Consider the following 21,607-nt stretch of genomic DNA (forward strand, 5'->3'; position numbering starts at 1 on the left):
TACCAAAACACTTTATATGGATATTGAAGAAACCCAAGAGTGATCCAGAGATACTTAGATGTGAACCAGGATATGTATTTTATAGATTACAACAAGACTTTCGATAAAGTCCGCCACAAAGAGCTAATGGACGTCCTAAAAGCAAAACAATTACAATACAATGACCCACGAATTATAACAAATTTATATTATTAACAGCAGGCACACATACGCATTAACGCACATCAGAAGAGTTCGAAATTAAAAGAGGAGTGTGACAGGGGTGTGTATTGTCACCACTACTATTCAATGCATATTCTGAAGAAATAATGAAAAGAGCTCTTGAGGAAGAAACAGCAGGAATAAAGGTAAATGGAACGCAATTAACAACATTAGATATATTTTTTTTATTAACCCCACATTTATTACAATCTATCTATACAATCTAAACCTAAATGTTTAGGTAGATAACAGACAATAAGTAATAGACTACCGAATAGTTGCCGTTTTGACCAATAAGTAATAGGACTGACAATAATTAGGAATGACATGTAGGGAGGCATCCAGTGATGCACCCCTTTTTTTAAAACTTAGCCTACAACACTGACTATTTCTGACATAAACTTATACACATTAATTTAGTACCTATTGTTCACTTAACTCTAATTGAACTTTTCGTTTTTACCTACGAACAGTACGCGGTTTATTCACTAAATTTTTTGCTAACACGTTTGGATGCACTTTAAGTTTCTCTATATGTTTTTCCGCGCACTTTTGATGTCATCTTTGACGTATGGTAGTCCGGCGTCCCGGTGGATGGCTTCATTGGTTATGAACCATGGAACTCCTAGTATTGATCTCAATATTTTGGACTGAAATCTTTGTATGATTTCAACGTTGGAATGCGCGGCGGTTCCCCATAATTCTATCCCATAAGTCCACACTGGTTTTAGGATGGATTTGTAGATTAATATTTTATTTTCAGTTGATAGTTTTGATTTTTTTTCCAACAGCCAATATATGGTTCTTAACTTATGACCCAGTTATTTTCGATTAGTAAATATATGCTTCCTCCAGTTTAATCATCTGTCCAAGTACATACCTAGATATTTGACTTCATCCCCTTGTGGGATTCCTTTACCGTTTAAGTATACAGCCGGACATGTTTCCCTACGCGTGGTAAATGTTAGGTGTAGCGATTTGTTTTCATTAATTTTGACTCTCCATTTTGTCATCCATTGTTGAATTTTATTTAGATTATTTTGTAAGATTTCTCAGGCTATTTTGGGATTTTTGTTCGATGATAGTATTGCCGTATCATCCGCAAATGTGGCTGTAGTGATATGTGTATATGTCGGTAAGTCAGCAGTGAATATAAGGTATAATATAGGTCCTAGTATACTTCTTTGAGGCACCCCAGCGAGAATTTGTTGTATGTTTGTGTATTCATTCTCATACTTTACCTGGAAATTTCTGTTGGTGATATATGACTTTAAGAGTATATAGTAATTTGTAGGTAAATTCTGTTTTAGTTTACATAATAGGCCTTATGCCAGACTTTATCAAATGCCTGACTTACGTCCAGAAATACCGCCGAGCAGTACCTATTATTTTCAAAGTCCTCGTTGATTCTCTCTACAATTCTATGTACCTGTTGTATTGTTGAATGTTGTTTTATAAACCCAAATTGGTGTGGTGGTATTAGTTTTTTGTTTTCTAGTATAGGCATTAGCTTAGTAAGTGTCAGCTTTTCAAAAACTTTGGATACCACTGGAAGAAGACTAATAGGACGGTAGGACTGTACATTTTCTGGTTCTTTTCCTGGCTTTAGTATCATTGTTATTTGTGCTAGTTTCCACTGTGATGGGAAATGACCTAGTCTCATTATAGAGTTAAATAACTGTGTCAGAAATTGGAAGCCTTTCTCTGGGAGTTGCTGAAGAGTTTTTCCTCTAATCAGGTCGTATCCTGGAGCCTTTTTTGGATCGATGTTGTGTTGTATAATACTTTTTACCTCATTTTTTGTGAATCTTTTTTCAGGAAGTTCTAGTTGATAAGGTTTTGTGAGTATCGAAATAATTTCTTCTTCAGTTTGTAGTGAGTAATTTCATTTGGTGTAAAGACTTTTTTAAGGTGTGTCGCAAATGTTTCGGCCTTTTCTAGAGGACTTCTCGCCCATTGTCCTGTTTGTGTTCTTAGTGGTGGGACTGTATAGTTCTGCCTTCGTAGAGTCCTTGTAGCCTTCCATAACGAGTAGTCAGTAGCTTGAGTTGCATCTAGTTTTTGTAGGTATTCCTGAAAGCTTGCATTTTTTTCTGCTATTATCAATTTTTTTAGGTCTTTTTGTGCATTATTCAGGTTTGTTTTACTTTGAGGTGATCTTGATAATTGCCATTGTTTTCTGAGTCTTCTTTTCTCAATTATTTTTTCATGTATTGTATTGAAACAGTGTTTGTTCATATGTCGATTTGTAGGTAATGGTGTTGAGTTCCATGCTGCTTCCCGTAAAACTGTGTTAAAATGTTCTACTACTTGTTCGATTTGTTTATCTGTCTTTAGTGGGATGTCTAAATTGATTTGATTATTTACTTGATATCTAAAATAACTCCAATTTGTTTTGTTGTTGTGTAATATACAGCTCCTTTCTATTTTCGTTATGTTTTTGCTTAGTTATGATAACAGGTGAATGGTCAGAGGATAAATCGTAGCAAGACTTTGGTTTAAAGTATTTTTCATTTATTCCTCTCACTACAGCAAAATCGAGGAGATCTGGCATTTTCGCAGGGTCTGTAGGCCAGTATGTTGGCTCCCTTGTGGTTACTATATTCAGATTATCTATTAGTATTTCTTCTTGTAGTTCACGGCCTTTGGTATTACTTAATAAGTCTAGATCCCCACATTAGATGTTTTGAATTGTAGTCTCCGCCACAAATAAACCTAGGTCCAAGTGTATCAAAAAAAGTTTTAAATTCTGGTTATTTAATTGAATGTTTTGGTGGACAATATATAGCTGAAAAAGTTATAGGTCCTGCCCAGTCTTCTACAACTACATTTGTGGCCTGAATATGTGCTTTTTGATAGTGAGTTGCCTGGTAATGTTTGGTGTTGTTTCTTATAATGATTGCTGTCCCACCATGTGCAGTTCCATCTGGATGTGTTGTGTGATATATTTTATAGTTGTGAAATTTTATGAAACTTTTTTTCGTGAAGTGTGTTTTTGAAATCAGTATTATGCCTAATTGGTGATTAACTATAAATGCATACAACTCATGTTTGTGTTGTGTCAAGCCATTAGCATTCCATATGGCAAATTTTAGTTTATTAGCCATTAGTTCATTTTTGAGACAAGTGTTGTTAATAAGTTTAGCATGGTGCTCATTTGTTGGAGGGTCACGTTTGGTGTTATTCGAAAGGTTTTCGAAAAAGATTAAAAATCTGTTTTTTAGTTTCTCATTTGGAAGTGCATTTCGTGAGATAATAGACCGTTTCTATAATTTACCTATGGTATCAGGATAAATCGTTTTTTCCAATTATAGCGCCATCTACCCACAGTTCAAAAAAATGTCTTGAATAAAAGTTGCTTACTTTTACGTAACAAATTAAAATTTGCAAGAAAAACTGGGGGTTTCCATTTAAGATTTTAAAGTTACCCCCCACCCCATCCCCAGGGGGTGTAGTGGGGGTTGGTGTTTGATGTCACTGGATAGATTTTTGAAAATGATTGAACACGTATTTTTCAGTTTTTCGATCCGATGTTTAGTTTGTGAAATATTCGACCGTTCCACTACTTTTGGGACACCTTGTATAAAAAATAATATTGTATTTTTTACTGTATTACATACGACCTATTCAACCTGCATAAAAAGGTAAAAGAAATGTCAGGGCTGCAGAAAAGAAACCACAATAGGTACAACTGTTAGATAAAAATGGAAATACTATTATAACAACTGACGAAAAGCTAAAACGATGGAAAGAATATATGGAAGAGCTCTTCGACAACGAAAGAGGAAACCTACAAGACATATTCTCCGAAAACAGAGAAACAATTGTGGAAATTACAAAGGAAGAAATATTGTATGCACTAAAGAACACCAGCAACGGAAAAAGTCCGGGGCCAGATCAACTGCCTACTGATATCCTTAAAATAATAGAAAATAAATACACGGATGTCCACTTAAAGCTCTTTAATGAAATTTATCAGTCGGGTGACATACCCAATGAATGGTTGACCTCAACATTTATTTGTCTCCCAAAAAAGAAAAAATCATAAGCCTGATGTCTCACACACTTCAAATGTTTTTAAAGATCATTCATAAACGCATTTACCAAAACACTTTATATGGATATTGAAGAAACCCAAGAGTGATCCAGAGATACTTAGGTGTGAACCAGGATATGTACGTCTGTTTCATAGATCTGTTTCATAGACAAGACTTTCGATAAAGTCCGCCAAAAAGAGCTAATGGACGTCCTAAAAGCAAAACAATTACAGTACAATGACCCACGAATTATAACAAATTTATATTATTAACAGCAGGCACACATACGCATTAACGCACATCAGAAGAGTTCGAAATTAAAAGAGGAGTGTGACAGGGGTGTGTATTGTCACCACTACTATTCAGTGCATATTCTGAAGAAATAATGAAAAGAGATCTTGAGGAAGAAACAGCAGGAATATAGGTAAATGGAACGCAATTAACAACATTAGATATGCGGACGATACTTACATAATAGCGGACAACCTTCAAGACCTCCAGGAGCTAACGAACAAGATAATTGAGTATGGAGAAGAACATGGATTATCAATAAACATCAAGAAAACTAAATATATGAGGATATCAAAAACCCAAAATAATGATGAAATCCTGACAATTAAAGGTAAAAATTTAGAACAAGCTGAAAGCTACAACGATCTTGGCACAATAATTAATGACACAAAGGATTACTCCAAAGAAATCAAAGTTCTAATAGAGAAAGCAAGAACAAACTTGAATAAAATGAGAAAGGTACTTTGTGCAAGAGAACTGCAATTACACTTGAGAGTTAGGCTGGCAAGGTGTTATATTTTCTCAACTCTGCTTTACGGGATAGAAGCATGGCTACTTAACACGTCGCCTACTAAAAAATTGGAAGCATTTGAATTGTGGGTGTATAGAAGAATTCTGAAGATATCATGGACCGAGCATGTAACAAATAACGAAGTCATGGGAAGAGTCAACAAAGGAATGGAAATATTCGAAACCATCAAGACACGAAAGCTGCAATACCTAGGGTATGTTATGCGTAATGAGAGATACAGCATACTTCCAACTAAATATACAAGGGAAATCCAGGGCAACAGAAGTGTAGGAAGGAGAAGAATCTCATGGTTGCGTAACTTGAGGGAATGGTACGGATGCACATCAACCGAACTATTCAGAGCAGCAGCATCTAAGATCAGAATAGCCGTGATGATTGTCAACCGCCGTCGCGGAGATGGCACGTAAAAAAGAAGAAGACTGTATTTAATCTATATTACAATAATTACAAATCCAACCCTGTCCTGTCTAGTAGTACCTAATTCATCCCTACTTAATTTCATCCCTTCCAATACAGACAATTATTATACTTACACGTTTGCGAGGAAGAAAACACTCTCTTCTAGTACTGCCCGTTGAAGGGTGAAGTTGTATATCGAATGCCACTCATCTCGCGTTGTGGGTAACTTGCGTCTAGACAGCATACCAACAAATCAGGCGATTCAGTATCGATATCAAATTCAGATTGATACAATCGAATTGAATTTAGTAGCTCGGAGTGCTGGTTATGTCATTGGGGAATGGAAAACAATAACATAACCTAAATTAAATGGTGACATAAATAAATGGAAGAACTAACATTATTTAAATTAGTTGCAACACATTAGATTATGCATTTTAGGTAAAAAGGCATTGCCTAAAAAGCCGTGAAATTTCTTCCAACAGGTATTCAGTTGTCTCTCATAATCTATTTGTATCTCATGTTTTTAAACTTGTAGAATCAAAACTCTTAAGTAAATTTGTGCACTAATAACTGGAGAAAGGAAAAATGCAAGTGCATATTTTATGATAACCTACTTAGTCTACCAAGTACACTTTTTGACTTTTATTACAAAAAGATTCGATAATATTAATTTTAGGGCTCTTATTGTACATTATAGTCCAGTTATTAGATCAGATTTGTATACCTAGTTCCTTCCATTCACCATTTTAGTAACTGTTTTGGAAAACATGAATTTAACTGTATTTTAACAAATAAAATTAGGCTTAATATTACTGACCACATTATCAAAATTAAGCATATAATGGTGTTTTAAACATTGTCAGTTAATGATATTTTTTCATTTGTAAATTAGTCTTATTTTGTGTTTACAACTGTATTAAATAAATACCAAATTTTCATTTGTTTTTCATTATATTAATTTTATTTTTTATTATCTTTATTATTTATATTAAATCTACGAAGGTTGATTTAAATGTTTATTGTAATAATAATTATTTTAAGTAATTTATTTTAGTACAGGATTTAATAAAAAGTAAAACAAAAATAAAATTAATCTCAGCTTTATTAACATAAAAACAAAAGACTGTTAACAGAGTCATATTAATCACTTATTAGTGAGGGTATAACAATTTGGAAGAGAATAATTTATAGCAGTGTATAGAAATGAAATATCTGAGTGATTTCGAAAAAGCATACGATATGGTACATGGGAAGATTGTTTGGTAGACATTGAGTGAGTACAACTAGTGATGCAGTAAGTATAAGTGTGTAAGAATTAAAAAAATCCTTGGTAAATAGAACTGAATCAAGTATAGTAAAAATGACACATCATACAAGATACATGCAAGTAAACACATGATTACTTATTCACAGCATTCTCATAAAAAAAATAGAATGCTACAAAAAACATCTGTAAGAAAAATAAAAAAGGTTTATTTAAAAAGTACCTAACTGTTTTCTAGGAAAATTACAATAACACTATAGAAATTGAATGAACATATCACGCAGTTATTATAAGAATTTTCAAAATACCATTTATGAAATTAAAATAAGATGCATCATATTTTTGAGAGAGAACAGTATATACATATTATGGTTAAGATACTGTTTACTTGGTTTAATAGAGATAAAATAAGTATGATATCTATCGAGGTACATCATCAAGGAATACAGGCAGGTATACAGCGGATCACTTCCTAGTAAAACTTCCATTAACCGAAATAATTGGGTGGGGGTAGGCGTTTACAATAACAAGAATTTCGGTTAAAAATAACATTGTTTTTTGTATTCATCTTGTATCAAATTACATATTATTCTTGGTCAAAGTTGATATTAAAAAATACTATAAGGTCATTTCATAATGTGTTGTATATTTAATTGCTTTCCTTAGTTGTATGAAAACAATGTTGGTGATGTTGACAAATTAACATCGAATTGTTTCCATTTTGTGATAAAAATTTACTTTTTATTGACGAATTTATTGAAACTGTCAGCCGTTTCAGTTAACAGAGGTTTTACTGTACTTCTACTATGTGTTGATTTAGAAAAGGCGTAGGACACTGTTCCTCTTATAAAACTTAAAATTCCATACTTCCTATTTTTATTATTTTATTTTGAATATTCTTATCAATTCCCATTTATTTTAAGTCAAATCATTGCTTCTTCGGAACATACTTCTTGCAACATTTGTGCCATCATATCTCTCCTCTTTGCTATTATAACTATATTACCAGAAGAGGACACTGTTTGTTAGGCTCTTCATCTTATTGCAGTTTGATAGTGAATATCCCTATTTTACCCATTCATGGTTTGGCTACTTTTCCCATACATGCTTTTCATCGATTCTCGTTTGTTTCGAGCTCCTGTCATATGTTATATAATCTGTATATAGTCGGTTCTCTAAACTCAGACACAACTGACTAGTGATTTTAGTAAGTAATTTTGCCAATTTAAAAAAAAATAATTATTAAATAGTTAATAACTATTAGTTAGTAATTTTGCCAATTCTGGCAAAAAACAAAAAATTACCTACTAAAATCACTAGCCAGTTGTGTCTGAGTTTAGCGAACCAACTATATGTGAATTATACAGTGATGAGTGCGCTAATAACTGGCAAAATAACGCAAAAGATGGAAAACATAATACCAACAAAAAAAGATGAAACTAGTGGAGGTGGAGATTATCGTTATAAACGTAAAAATTACAATTACATTACATAGTTTCCCACCTTTTGACGTATCAGAGGTGTATGACAACTGTCACTGTGACAGTAGAATTTTATAAAATACTCCTATCACATGTCTAAAGGTAAGAAACTGTAATGTAATGTTAGGGGCTGTCCATTAATCACGTGGGGCTCGAACGGAGGGGGAGGAGAGGTCCATACAAATCACGAAATGTCACAATACAGGTGATATAGGTGGTCTTAAACCTCTCCATGTATCACCAAGGGGGAGGGGGGTTAAAAAATGTCAAAAAAACACCACGTGATTAATGGACAACCCCTTACTTATTTATATGTCTATAACGATAATTTCCACCTCCTCTAGTTTCATCTCTTTTTGTTCCACAATGTATTATGTTTTTCATCTTTTGCGGTTATTAGTGTGCTTATAACTGTAGGTATACAGATATATGTAAGTATATATGAATATTATACAATATATGACACAGGCTCGAAACAAATGAGAGTTGATGAAAAGCCCTATTTGGTAATCATATGATTTTTCCACTACTTGTTTTGTTCTGTGTGTTGCATCTTCTTTTATAGTTGATTGCACTTTATAGGACATATTGAGAAAAACTACCTCTAGAATTGTTATGTTCTCTGGTATTGCCTTACTTGTGTTTGTGTATCAGTTTGTGACACGTTTTTTTGTCTTCATATTTGCATAATTCTTTGCTATAATATCTTTACCTGGTGCTTTGTTGCATCATGATTTCATTAATTGAAGCGTTTATTTGAAAAACAACACTTGTCCAAAAATTTAAATTTTAGCAAATCAAGAAAAACTTCCCAGACATCTGTTGTTTTTATACAACTATCCAAATGTTCTATGCAGTTTACTCCCGACATCTGAGATTTTTACACAACTGAATGTGTCAGATGCATAAAGAATCTACTATTCTATGAGAAGAATACATAAAGTCGAATTTGCGAAAAATGTACATGTGTTGTTTTTCAAATAAACATTTAAATTTCATCTCTGGCGGGATCGTCTATTTCCACATTATTGGTCCACATCTTCTACTTTTTTCTTGTTAGTAATTTGTTAGTAGTTTTTGAAATTATTCCTCTTAAACTGACATATATTTTACTTCTTCAATAACTTCTTTATTTTTAATGCTACTTGTGTATAGTTTACAACTGATGTTTTGTTCTTTGGTTTTTTGATAGAACATTTTGAGTTGTTAGTTTAACAGTTAAAGTTAAGTTAATGATAGTTATTACTATCATTTTTGGTTTCAATTACTTTTTTCATCAAGTTTCTCTGATACCGCTTTGTATTGTTTTGCAACAAGTTGGGCACTCCATATTAAAAAAAATGAATTATGTTATCATTTATGACATAAATAAACAAAAGTAAATACATAAATAAAAAAATAATTATTGTATTTACTAATTTACTGGAAAAAAGAGGGTTGGTTAGGTTAGGTTTTGTTTATTTTATATTCTGTATTAAATACGATTCGATTGTTGACACTTTTCGATGTGATCGAAAAATCTAATTTGTATGAATCGATACCGATCTGCCTGATTTGTTTGTATGCTGTCTAGACGCTAGTGTTAAGGGTACATTTCGCTCTCTTTGGTGCTATTACTCATAGCGTACGGACCGGTTGTGCTACCCCGTACGTCACACCAATATTATTGTTTTGGATCTCTCTATAATGTGTTCGCTTTAGCTTGGCTACACATCTCCGCAAAATAAGACGGTCATTAAATATTAAAAAACCGTTAAACGATAAGAACAATTACACAGAATTTTGGTAGGACTTTTTATATACTTATTGATATTGTCAGTTGATATAAACCCTTTCATACTCCCACTTTAACCAGCAAACTACCTTACATTTACAGTCCACACAACTCTGAAATTAATAATAATTTTACATAATATGTACATGCTTATTCGTACATAGTTACGACTTTTGTGTAAAATGGAGAAAACTAAATATTCTATCGCATTGAGGCAAAAGGATGATATTTACTTAAAAAGTAACGAAGAATAAAAAAATATGCTGAAATGATTATTACAACAGCGACGTAGATTGTTAGGGGGAAAAGGAAGTAACTGTACCTACAGCACGCCTCTGGTAATAGCGGAAAACTGTATTTTAACACTAGCTAAAGTATCCTAACATGTGTAAACTCTTTGTCAAGTTTGTACAAAAAATATTGGAAGGTGTTAAAACAATGTGCTGAAATAATTTTAGAATATTTTTAATAAAACACTCTGTATCTCGGTAAAAAAGATTATTTTATTTAACTGTTTTCGGTTAAATCTTCGTATTTTGTGCTAAGGATTCTCAAGTTACTACATGGACGACTCTTATTGAAACATTATTAGACAAGGCGAAAACGGCGGGTTCTTTGGGAAAAATATTCCCATGAGATTTTTTTTGCATAATTACATTCGTTAGATATCCCAGAATAAGGTCCAAGAAGTCGCCCACGTAAAAAGTGGGCCAAATTTTTTTTAACAATTTTTTTTTAATCAAATTGCAAAAATCAATATATTTTGACCGTATAATTTTTTGTAGGTTGTTTGGACCATTCTGGATAAAAAAGGTCTCTTATAATTTTTCTCTATAGTTGATCGTTTTCGAGATATAAGCAATTTAAAATTGAAAAAATCGAAAAATGGCGATTTTCAAGACAATAACTCGGTTAAAAGTTATCATTATGAAAGTCAGAAAGTGACTAAATCAAAGTTTAATGCCCCCCCTACAAGATCCCGAAGAAATTTTTGTCATTATTTTATTACTAACAGCCGATTTCATAATCATTCGAAAAAGAGGACTTTAGTAGGTAAAAGCAGGCTTTATGTTAAAGTGGCCTTTAAAGCGGCTGTTAGCGATATTTGATTTCATAATTCGCTTTAAAGGATTCTTTTAGTAAAGTGTGTTTTAATGAAATTTTATACTGTTGGTTAAACTGAATTATGTTATATTTGAACTAAAATGGAAATAATGGCATTTTGTGACATTTGAATGTCATACATTTTGCAAGTTTGTAGGATACTTCTTCTATAATTTATTGTTTTTTATTACAAACAGTTACTTATTATTAGGTACTTAATTATTTTAATAATTATTATTACTTATTGTTATTACTATATCTATATATTTATTATTATTCTGCTTTTCTTTTTAATCACCTAATACTTACTTTTTAATTTTATTATTGTATAGGTATTACTATTATTTAATAATTATAATATACACCTACTATTACCAAATACTATTGCTACTACTTAATTACTCATCAATAAAAAATGAAATCTAAAAAAATGGACAGATGAGATAACAAAAAATTACTTTTACAAACTTTAGCAAACAAAGAGGAGGAACTTCTTGTTACAAAAGATAGAAAGCTATAGAAATACAATAAATAAATGTGAAGAATAAAGGAAAGGTCGGTACAATATTTTATTTGTTAAAAATCATTTAACTTATCCAAATAATTGAGTATCATGTACAGACAAGCTAATGTTCATTTGCATTGCATATTTGCAGAACAGAAGGAAAAAAAGGCTAGAAAGGGAAGAGGCAGAATATAAAAAAATAAAGTTATTGGATTTAAAAATAAAACTACCTAATAGGCATGGATCCCGCGCACCAAAAAAAGTTGATTAATAGCAAGCTGAAAATTTTTTAATAGCTTAAGGGTGTCTAGTCGTACAAATTTTGATGTATGGGATTACTGGAACAGGGGAAGTTTTAATTGTGGAACAGTTTAAAAATTTGGAAAGTCAGATTAAGAAAACGTCCCATGTATTTTGTCGGACAGAACATCCAATTGATTTGTTACCCTTTCATTAAACTCTCATGCAAAAATCAGACTGCTATTACTAACCAACATGATTCCTGTCATTTGACATGTTCTTCGTGTTCCACTCATTAAAATGCCCAGTTGGTAATAAACACCAGTCTGATTTTTGCATGAGACTTTAATGAAATGGTAACAAATCAATTGGAAGTTCTGTCTGACAAAATACGTGGAACGTTTTTGTAGTTTTACTTTCCAAATTTTTAACCTGTTCCACAATTAAAACTTCCCCCATTCCAATGTTCCCATACATCAAAGTTTGTCCGACTAGACACCGTTAAGCTATTAACAAATTTTCAGCTTGCTATTAATTAACTTTTTTTTGGTACGTGGGATCCAGGTCTATAAAAAAATGGGATAAACTACAATAAATAAAAAGTTCAATACATTCATTTTGCTTTTATTAATAAATATATTTACAATCTACCAAAGTGTTCATTTATTAACACAGTTATATTGTTTTCTGAAATATTTTCATTCTATTTTATCGGTTGTAATTATTCATCGTTTGCTTCATCTTAATTTTATTCACAGGAAAATTATCATCCATATCAATGGCAATATTATGAAGCACTCTAGTCTAGTTGCAACAATCAAAGTCATGTTTTCTAATTGTAGTCTCATTTCTAAGCGGAGTATAGTAAATCTTCATTTCCACAACCCATAGTTACTATATTCCTTGTTCGTCACTGTCACCAACCATTATGTAATGGCCAAAGATACCACTTTCAAAATTCAGGGGCTTAGGGTCACACAAACATAACTACATTAAACTTCTTATTTAAGATTCACATGAGCATATGTCCACCTGCTTTAGTTCTGATTTGCACATGCATACCTAGGTACATATAACGTTCAGTTACTGTAACCCTAATATTTCTGTAGACGAAAATAAAACAAAATGTAGCTACGTTTGTGATTCTTATCCAATGAATTTTGCTTCAGCCTACTATTATTAAAAATGTCTTATTTGATGGCCACAGTACAACAATATCTCTAATTTTAAATTTTGCATCACTGACTGAACATTAAATGCAAAAAATGATTTTCTGGACCTGAAAATTTCTGCATCCTGGACACCTGCAGAATCTATTTTAATTAAAGTATAACCCATTGCACTCATTATTCTAGGGAATACAGCAATCTTGTAAAAATCTTCAACAGCTTTCCATCTCTTGATGATTCTTGCAAGTAAAGGATACTACATATTTTTATAATTCTACTTGCTGAACCTCTGGACACTGCTCTAAAATCAGCTACATATTTAATTGCATACTTCCTGATGCATAAAATCACAGCCTCCTAAAGCTTACGAGGCTGTGATAAAATCCAACAGAATTTGTTGCATGGGAGTAATGCATCCACCTCTAAAATAAATAAACAGCATTGTTTTTACTTAATATCAACAAATTTTAGTCACTTACCTAATAGTAGGCAAAGTTATTTGGTTTTCTATTTAAGAAGGCACACAAAACTGTTTGTTTTTAACCTAATCTTTGGTAAAAATCCAGATCATCATATTATTATTGTTCAAAACAGTTTGTTCTTAATCTATTCTGGTTAATTTTTGGTCTTCTGAATACACTAAATTTCTTGAACTAGACGTTTCAAAATTATACATAATTGTGCTTTTAAAGTACAATTAATTAATCCTATTAGTAATAATATAATTATTATTATTGACTGTTATGTTAACCTTAATTAAAAGTTAAATACAAAAACAACTGTGTTTTCAACTCAACAAAAGAGGTTATGTAGACTTTAAAGGAGATTTTAGCAACTTAAAGGTCCGAAATCTGCACTTTAAAGTTAAAGACGGCTTTTGATAAAAAGGACCCTTTAACTTGATTATGAAATGAAAATCTCAAGTTAAAGGCAACTTTAAATTTAAAGCCTCCTTTAACTTCATTATGAAATCGGCCGTAAGCTGTTATTTTTGAGCGCCATGCACGTGGTAACCGCTCGTAAATGCTGAGAGTGCCAGAGAGATGCCACTCCGGCAGTCCAATTCTGCATCTTACTTGCACTCACATTTACGGCGTGCATGGCCCTCAATAGGTCTGTTCGTACAGGAATCAGAAACTATCACTGACTATCAGCAACTGCACGACGCATGCGTGTTTCAATATTAGCGTTCGCACAATTGAAACACGCATGCGTCGTGCAGTTGCTGATAGTCAGTGATTCCTGTACGAACAGACCTTATTATATTATTACTTAAAAATAATAACAGCTTGGTAATAAAATAATGACAAAAATTTCTTCGGGATCTTGCAGGGGGGCATTAAACTTTGATTTAGTCACTTTCTGACTTTCATAATAATAACTTTTAACCGAGTTATTAAGCCTTAAAAATCGCCATTTTTTATTTTTTTCAATTTTAAATTGCTGATAACTCGAAAACGATCAATTTTAGAGAAAAATTATGAGAGACCTTTTTTATCCAGAATGGTCCAAAAAGCCTACAAAAAGATGGTCCGGGCCAAAAATATTGATTTTTGCAATTTGATTAAAAAAAATTGTTAAAAAAAATTTGGCCCACTTTTCACGTGGGCGACTTCTTGAACCTTATTCTGGGATGTCTCACGAATGTAATTATGCAAAAAATCTCATGGGCATGTTTTTCCCAACGAACCCGCCGTTTTCGCCTTCTCTATATGTATATTTTTTCAATGTTTTAGGCACCATGATAAAAATATTTATTTAGATACCATTTAAATAATAACACATAGTTCCATTAATAATTATTATTGTATACAAAATTTGTATTACCTGGAAAATCAGCCACAAACATGACATCACTCGTGGGAGACCAAGAATAAACTTCTTCGCTGATTTTATCCATCTGTTCCCGAAAGTTGTTGTATTCGGTCAATAAAGGCAGTAACCATTCTACAGGTTGAAACGGTGACCAATTGGCTTTAAGTAGATCATAGTTTGGATTATACATCCTTTGTGTAAATCGCTTATTTAACGAACACCAGACATCTATGTAGACGGATATATTAGACGAAAGGCTCTCTTTCGGTTTGTAATTTGTGTCCAAGCTATCTAAAGAAACCAAATGTGAAAAATGTAAAGTTTGTAAATAAAACAGTTTATAGATGTTAGGGCAAATTTTATCAATAACAAATAAATCGGTGAATAGTGGTTGGTCGAATAAAATTGGTCTTTGGGTCGATTATATTTTTAGATAAGGCATTTAGCACTAAAATCACCAGAATAAATTGATTTTTAATCATTAAATAAATTTATTTTTATGTCAGGAAAAAATACTATAGTAGAAAATGGGTGGAAATGCATAATTGCATTTTAAAGTGTATACAATACATCCAAAAGTGCATAAACATGTCAAAATAAGCACATTAAGTGCTAGATTTTGTTACTCGGGGGTTTTGGGTACAATGAACATGAATAAACCATGATAACTAGGGGAAGGGGGGTATGATGGGGTAGCTAAGGAAAATAACAAAAATACAACATAATTACTGCGTTTATTACTATTACTAATTGATGGCACGTTACGTCATTAATCTAACCATGATTTGGTACAATCTTTGGAAAATCAACCTATCACATTTTTCAATAATTAGCCATTAATAAGAACATTATGAAAAACCATCTTGCCCCATACTATGGGGTATGATGGGGTAATGGAATTTTGGCATAATGGTGATGCTAATTAATTCTCACAAAACAAACAAAAATGTGTATTTGCTCCAGATCTTCATTGTCCACCCTAGCACAAGCATTGTGAGCTCAACATCCACAGATCTGGCAGCCTACCCAGGGTTCTGACGATGTCACTTTATCTATGGCTGTTTTCATAGCATCTCTCGACCACTCTCCTTTTTTTGTTTTTTTCTTGTAAGTACGTACCATGGTATTATCTAAAATAATAATCCAATGTTATTTATTAAGAAATTTAAATTAACCCAGACTTACCACCAATGTCCCATCATACCCCGCACCCAATACCCCATCTTGCCTCAAAAGGTAACTTTGAACAAAAAAAAATTTACTAATTAAATGTTTAACGTATTCACACAAACAATATGCCATTATCAAAATAAGAATACTAGTAAACAACGATAAAAAAGACATTAATGAGGTGATCATAATTACCTTAAAATAACGATGGTTGTCCTTGCACAAAATTAGATCAACGGCGTGCACTCTCATTCACGGTTTCTCTTGCAGGGACCGTTAGTCGAATGACTCTTCCTATTGAGTTACTGCATGCTATTCACCAACGTGTAGTTTCTTGTTTGTGTGCGGTACCCCGTCTTACCTCGAGACCCCGTCATGCCCCCCATTCCCCTACCCACGGAGCACAACGGACGTCATCTGGAGGTTCGAGAGTTATTAGCACTAAATTGATGCAAACATATTACATAAAGATTTTGGTGTTACTGAACACGAATATGTCATCACAACTGACCACCGAAGCATCTTGCGCCCAATCTCATTGCGAAGGAACGTCATTTTCTGGAGTTTAGAGTGGTTTCGGCATTAAATTGATGCAGACAGGTCACTCAGGGTGTATTTTGGGTTGACAAAAACGAATTCGCCATCATAAACGACACCGAGAGTATTTGGTGCCTACGATCATTGCTAAGGCACGTCATATTCTGGAGTTTCGGGGGTTTACGGCACTGAATGCATCTAAATAGATTACTAGGCACAACCAATCTTCGGACCACCTGCTGCACAAGGTCACTACTAAGGCATGTTATCTACTGGAGTTTAGAGCTTCTTGGGTACCAGGTGCACCAGGAGTCGGTTCTGATAGCGTATTCGTGTTCAGTGATCCCTAAAACCCCCCGAGTAATCTGATTGCATCAATTTAGTGCCCAAAAACTCTCGAAACTACAGATGACGTGCATTAGCAGCGAACGTGGATACCAGGTGCTCCAGTGGTCGGTTCTCCGGCAAAAAACCCCCGAGGTACAAAATCTTGCCCTTAATACACCTATTTTGACATGTTTATATACTTTAAAATTTCCACATATTTTCATATTGTAGACTTTTTCCTGACATCATCCTGAACACAATACGAAAAGTTGCAAGTCTCTAGGTGCTGTATTTAAAAATCGATTAATTTTTTCTAAATGCCCTGGTCTATTTATTGTGTTTCAATACCTATTTGTACTTTACAGTTATTTATTAGAGGAGTACGTTCTAGTATAATGATTTTTCTAACAACTCTACTCCTTGGTTTAAGCGCAGTGCAATTATTCACCACTGTAATCATATCCAAAATCTATAATTTGTTATTGGTTGATCTTTGTGTGATTACTAAAAATGTACAGAAAACGTGAAAAAACCAATAATTATTTGGAGACCGAAAAGAAAATCTAATCTGAATAATTGAGAAATTTAAAGAAAACAAAAAAATAGACAGTGTTTGGTCCAAACAGTAATATGCGTCATAGGAGAAAATTTCTAGTCCTCAAAAAACGGTATTTTGAGAACGATCTCCGAAATGGAAATCGAAATGTTACAATAAACTTATTTTTAAGGAAAAATTTTCGCTAATACCCAATAAAAATACTAAATTGTATTATAATGTGTAGCGTTTAAAAAACCAGCGAAAATATAATTTTTAAACCTACATTATTTTTACGATCTATATCCAAAAATATCTATTTCTTTAATTCAAGTTTTTTCATAAATATTTTAAACCGTCCCTGTACCTGCATATAAGCTTGAAACTTTACATTTTTTTATTTATTTAATGCGTAGATAAAACATCTGTGGTTGTTTCGTTTTGATATTTCTTGAAAATCTCTTTGGAGACACCTGAGTAAATATTAACCCAAGTAGTGGAGTCAATGAAGGTGGATATGAGTTATTACCTCAGATTTCATTGAACCTCCATCGATTTTCATAAAAATTGGTGAGTGGTTAAAGGATACCTCAAGCAACAAAGGTGACATAGTGCCAACTTGCGCTTTTTGCATTTTAAGGGTGAAATACACCCCTTTTTAAAAATTATTTTTTAGATTTCTGAAAGTGCATTCACTGTAAGTTTTCACTTCCTATTTTGTTGAACCTTCATCGATTTTCATGAAAATCGGTAAGTAGTTAGAGGATACATCAAGAAATAAAAGATATATATCATCAACTTGCGATTTTGCATTTTAGGGGTGTAATACACCCCTAACTTTTAAATTGTGAAAAATGCATATTTCCGTATTATGGCGCAAGTAATCTCGTTTAATTAAGAAAAATAAATATTTTTTTTTATATTTATGTGCATGAATTACATTTTTTTTTAATTTTTCAAACCTTATAGCAAACAAAAATCCGAAAATTAACAAGTCGAAAATCACGAAAACTTTATTCTTCTACATTTCTGAAGGTGTATTCACTGAATGTTTTCACCCACGATTTCTTTGAACCTTCATCGATTTTCATGAAAATTGTTGATTAGTTAGAGGATACTTCAAAAAACAAAAGTGATGTGGCATCAAGTTGCGCTTTCTGCATTTTAGGGGTGAAATCCCCCTTTTTTTTTAATGATAAAAATGCAGATTTCAGCATTCTGGCTCAAGCAATCTCGTTTAATTAAGTAAAATAAATATTTTTTTACATTTATGTGCATGATTTATAATTTTTATTAATTTTTTAAACCTTATAGCAACCAAAAATCAGAAAATTAGCAAATCGACAATCACGAAAATCTTTTATATTTCCAAAAAGCAGTCACTGAAGGTTTTCACCCCTGATTTCGTTGAACCTCCATCAATTTTCATGAAAATTGGTAAGTAGTTAGTAGTAGTTAGTAGTTAGATGTGGTACCAACTTGCACTTTTATCCTGGGGTGGATGTTACCCTTTCTCATGGGTGAACACTATTTTATTAAAAATAACCCCATAATTAGATAGAGGAGTAAATTCTAAGCAAATTTTCTTTTATCAAGTTTATAAATTTTTTATTTAAATAATATTTCATAATTTAATTATATATTATTGGTACAGTAAAACCTGACAATAACGGCCACTAAAAATAGAAAACAATTGGCCGTTATAGAAATGTAACCGCTAATGCTAGGTTTCCTTTTCCACAAATACATAAAATATAATTGAAAATTTATTTATTTTAGTAATTAAAGCAAATCTAATTAAATATAATTCTACAAACAAACGGAACATACTAAAACTAAATTCAATTTACTACAATATAAAACAATATCTATACGAAAAAACAACTACAAGAAAAACAGAATTTTTGTTTGCTTTATATTTTTTTAGATAAACGAAACATACTAAAACTAATTTAATATAAGTAATACATAATATAAATCAACATACTATAGCTACTACGAAAAATACGCTTATCACTAAAGTATCGTCGTGCTTCCATGCTATATTCAACAAAACCAACTTGGTAGGGCCTTTAATTAGATATCGCAAATCACTTTGGATGATTTTGTCTGCATATACATTATGTTTGAGGAATCCCTTTTTTTGTGAGACTGGATATAGGTCATTTCTCAAGTATGAATTCATATTCATGGTATGTCGTTGCTATACAGGGATAATAATCTGTGCAATGTTATGGTACAGGCTACGTTAAATATGAAGTAAATGTGGAAGATATACACTGGTTATTCATTTCAATTTAATTTGATTGTTTTTTAATCGTTTACAATATTTAAAATAATTAAAGACATAAAGTTAGGGATTTCAAAAATAAATTCAGTTCTCACTGGCAGGGTGGGAAATAATAAAGTGACATACAATAGCATTTCATTACAATGCTCATTACAGGCATTACAGGCTGCTCCGTTTGAGAAAACTCATACTCTCAAACTTTGAGAAAACACTCATTCAGTTTCGACCAACCCTGTATTAGCTAAAATTAAACGTTTTGCTAGATTAATAATTTCTAACAATAATACATTATATTAAAAATCACTTTCATATAAATTGATTTTCTGATGTCAAATCACTACAATTATACAGGGGGTGAATATTGCTATGAAATTTAAAAATAAAAACGTAATTATCTTTTAAACTACTTCGTATAACATCACAAAACCTGATATTTTAAGAAATAAAACATAGAGGAGAATCCAAAAATGTAAAAATATACAGGGTGTTCCAGTAAACAAAAGATAATTTTGTTTCACCCTGTCAATATGGGTGGCCCTGTATATTTGGAAATGTATTTAAATTCTGATATTATCTATGCCCCAATCTCACCTAAATAAACTTTTTTCGTATCTCCTACAACAAACGACTAATTGGACTTCCCACAACCTGTATACATACAAAATCTCCGCTATAAAATTTTTTCGAAGATAATGTTATTGGTTTTTTTAAAATAACTCCGTTAAATTTTGAAATATGAGATTTATCCAAAAACCATTACAAAGCTAAGTAAAAGTTCTATAACAATGTATTAAACATAATTTTCTAAATCCTTTATTTTTTTTTAAATACAAGGTGAAAGGGCCCCGGTTACATGGTTCTCGCAGTAAAATTTAGGTTTTAAATGTTTCTATCTCGGTTATTTTTTGTCGTAAAAAAATATTAAAAAAAGAAAAAGCTTAAATAAAGTTAGAACTAAAATTTTGTTCTCTACCATAAGTATATCGAGTATTTTTGGAGTTATTATCAAAAGAAAATGAAATTCACGAAAATTTGAAAAATTCTAATTTTTTTTAATCGTATTTTTTTTCAAAAATATGCATTCTAAACCGGTCAAAGTTGTTTAAGTTATTACTCATGTTAGAATAAATAAAGTTTTAAATGGGTTACTATAAATTTTAATTTTTGTGGAAATGACGTATGTTTCATTTTTCATTCTTCCCTAAAAAATTTGAAAGGGTCCTCTTATTTCCATCATAACTTGCTTAATTTTGATGCTATCGACTTCTTATATAGCTTTTTGATAGTTACCTTTAAGTACTTTATTAAAATTTTTAATATCTATATTGAACAAAGTGCATCGTTTTCCTGTTATTTAAGATTGAATACTAAGATTTGAGTACTCGCGGAAAAAAAATTTACATTCAATTGCATATAACTCACTTTGTATATATAATAAAGGATTTTTCGAATAAGGAACTTATTTATTTTTATATTTTCTTCGATTCTGGTAATAACAACTTTTTTGAAGAAACTTATGGTTTTTGAGTTATTTATGAAAAACTGCTTTAAAACATGGATTTTTTTCAGGAAAAATCAAAACTTTTGATCTTTAATAACTCAAAAACTATTGATTTATTGAAATAACTTTATATAACAAATTTTACTTATAATTTGTCCCTCTATCGATTAGTGGTATTATTTTTAATAAAATAATTTCCACCCCCGAGAAGGGGTGGCATCCCCCCCCAGGGTAAAAGCGCAAGTTGGCACCATGTCACCTTTGTTTCTTGAGGTATCCTCTACATACTTACCAATTTTCATGAAAAGCGATGGAGGTTCAACGAAATCGGAGGTGAAAACCTTCATTGACTCCACTAAAGGTTTGTTGGCTTGTAATTTCTGTAGTGGCACGGTGGTTATTCAGTCGTACGTTTTACTTTAATTGGTTCTT

At 32.0% G+C, this 21,607-nt stretch overlaps 1 protein-coding gene across 2 annotated transcripts in view; it reads right to left on the reverse strand.

The window, feature by feature from the left end:
• LOC126878982 (vitamin K-dependent gamma-carboxylase) overlaps window positions 1-21,607 on the reverse strand; it is a 260,299-nt gene that overhangs the window by 36,576 nt on the left and 202,116 nt on the right. For both annotated transcript variants that reach the window (XM_050641846.1, XM_050641845.1), the window contains exon 9: window positions 14,828-15,106. In XM_050641846.1, the coding sequence (XP_050497803.1) occupies window positions 14,828-15,106 (279 nt within the window). The remainder of the gene's footprint in view (window positions 1-14,827; window positions 15,107-21,607) is intronic.

This window comes from Diabrotica virgifera, chromosome 1, assembly GCF_917563875.1.
Source record: "Diabrotica virgifera virgifera chromosome 1, PGI_DIABVI_V3a".
Taxonomy (NCBI): domain Eukaryota; kingdom Metazoa; phylum Arthropoda; class Insecta; order Coleoptera; family Chrysomelidae; genus Diabrotica; species Diabrotica virgifera.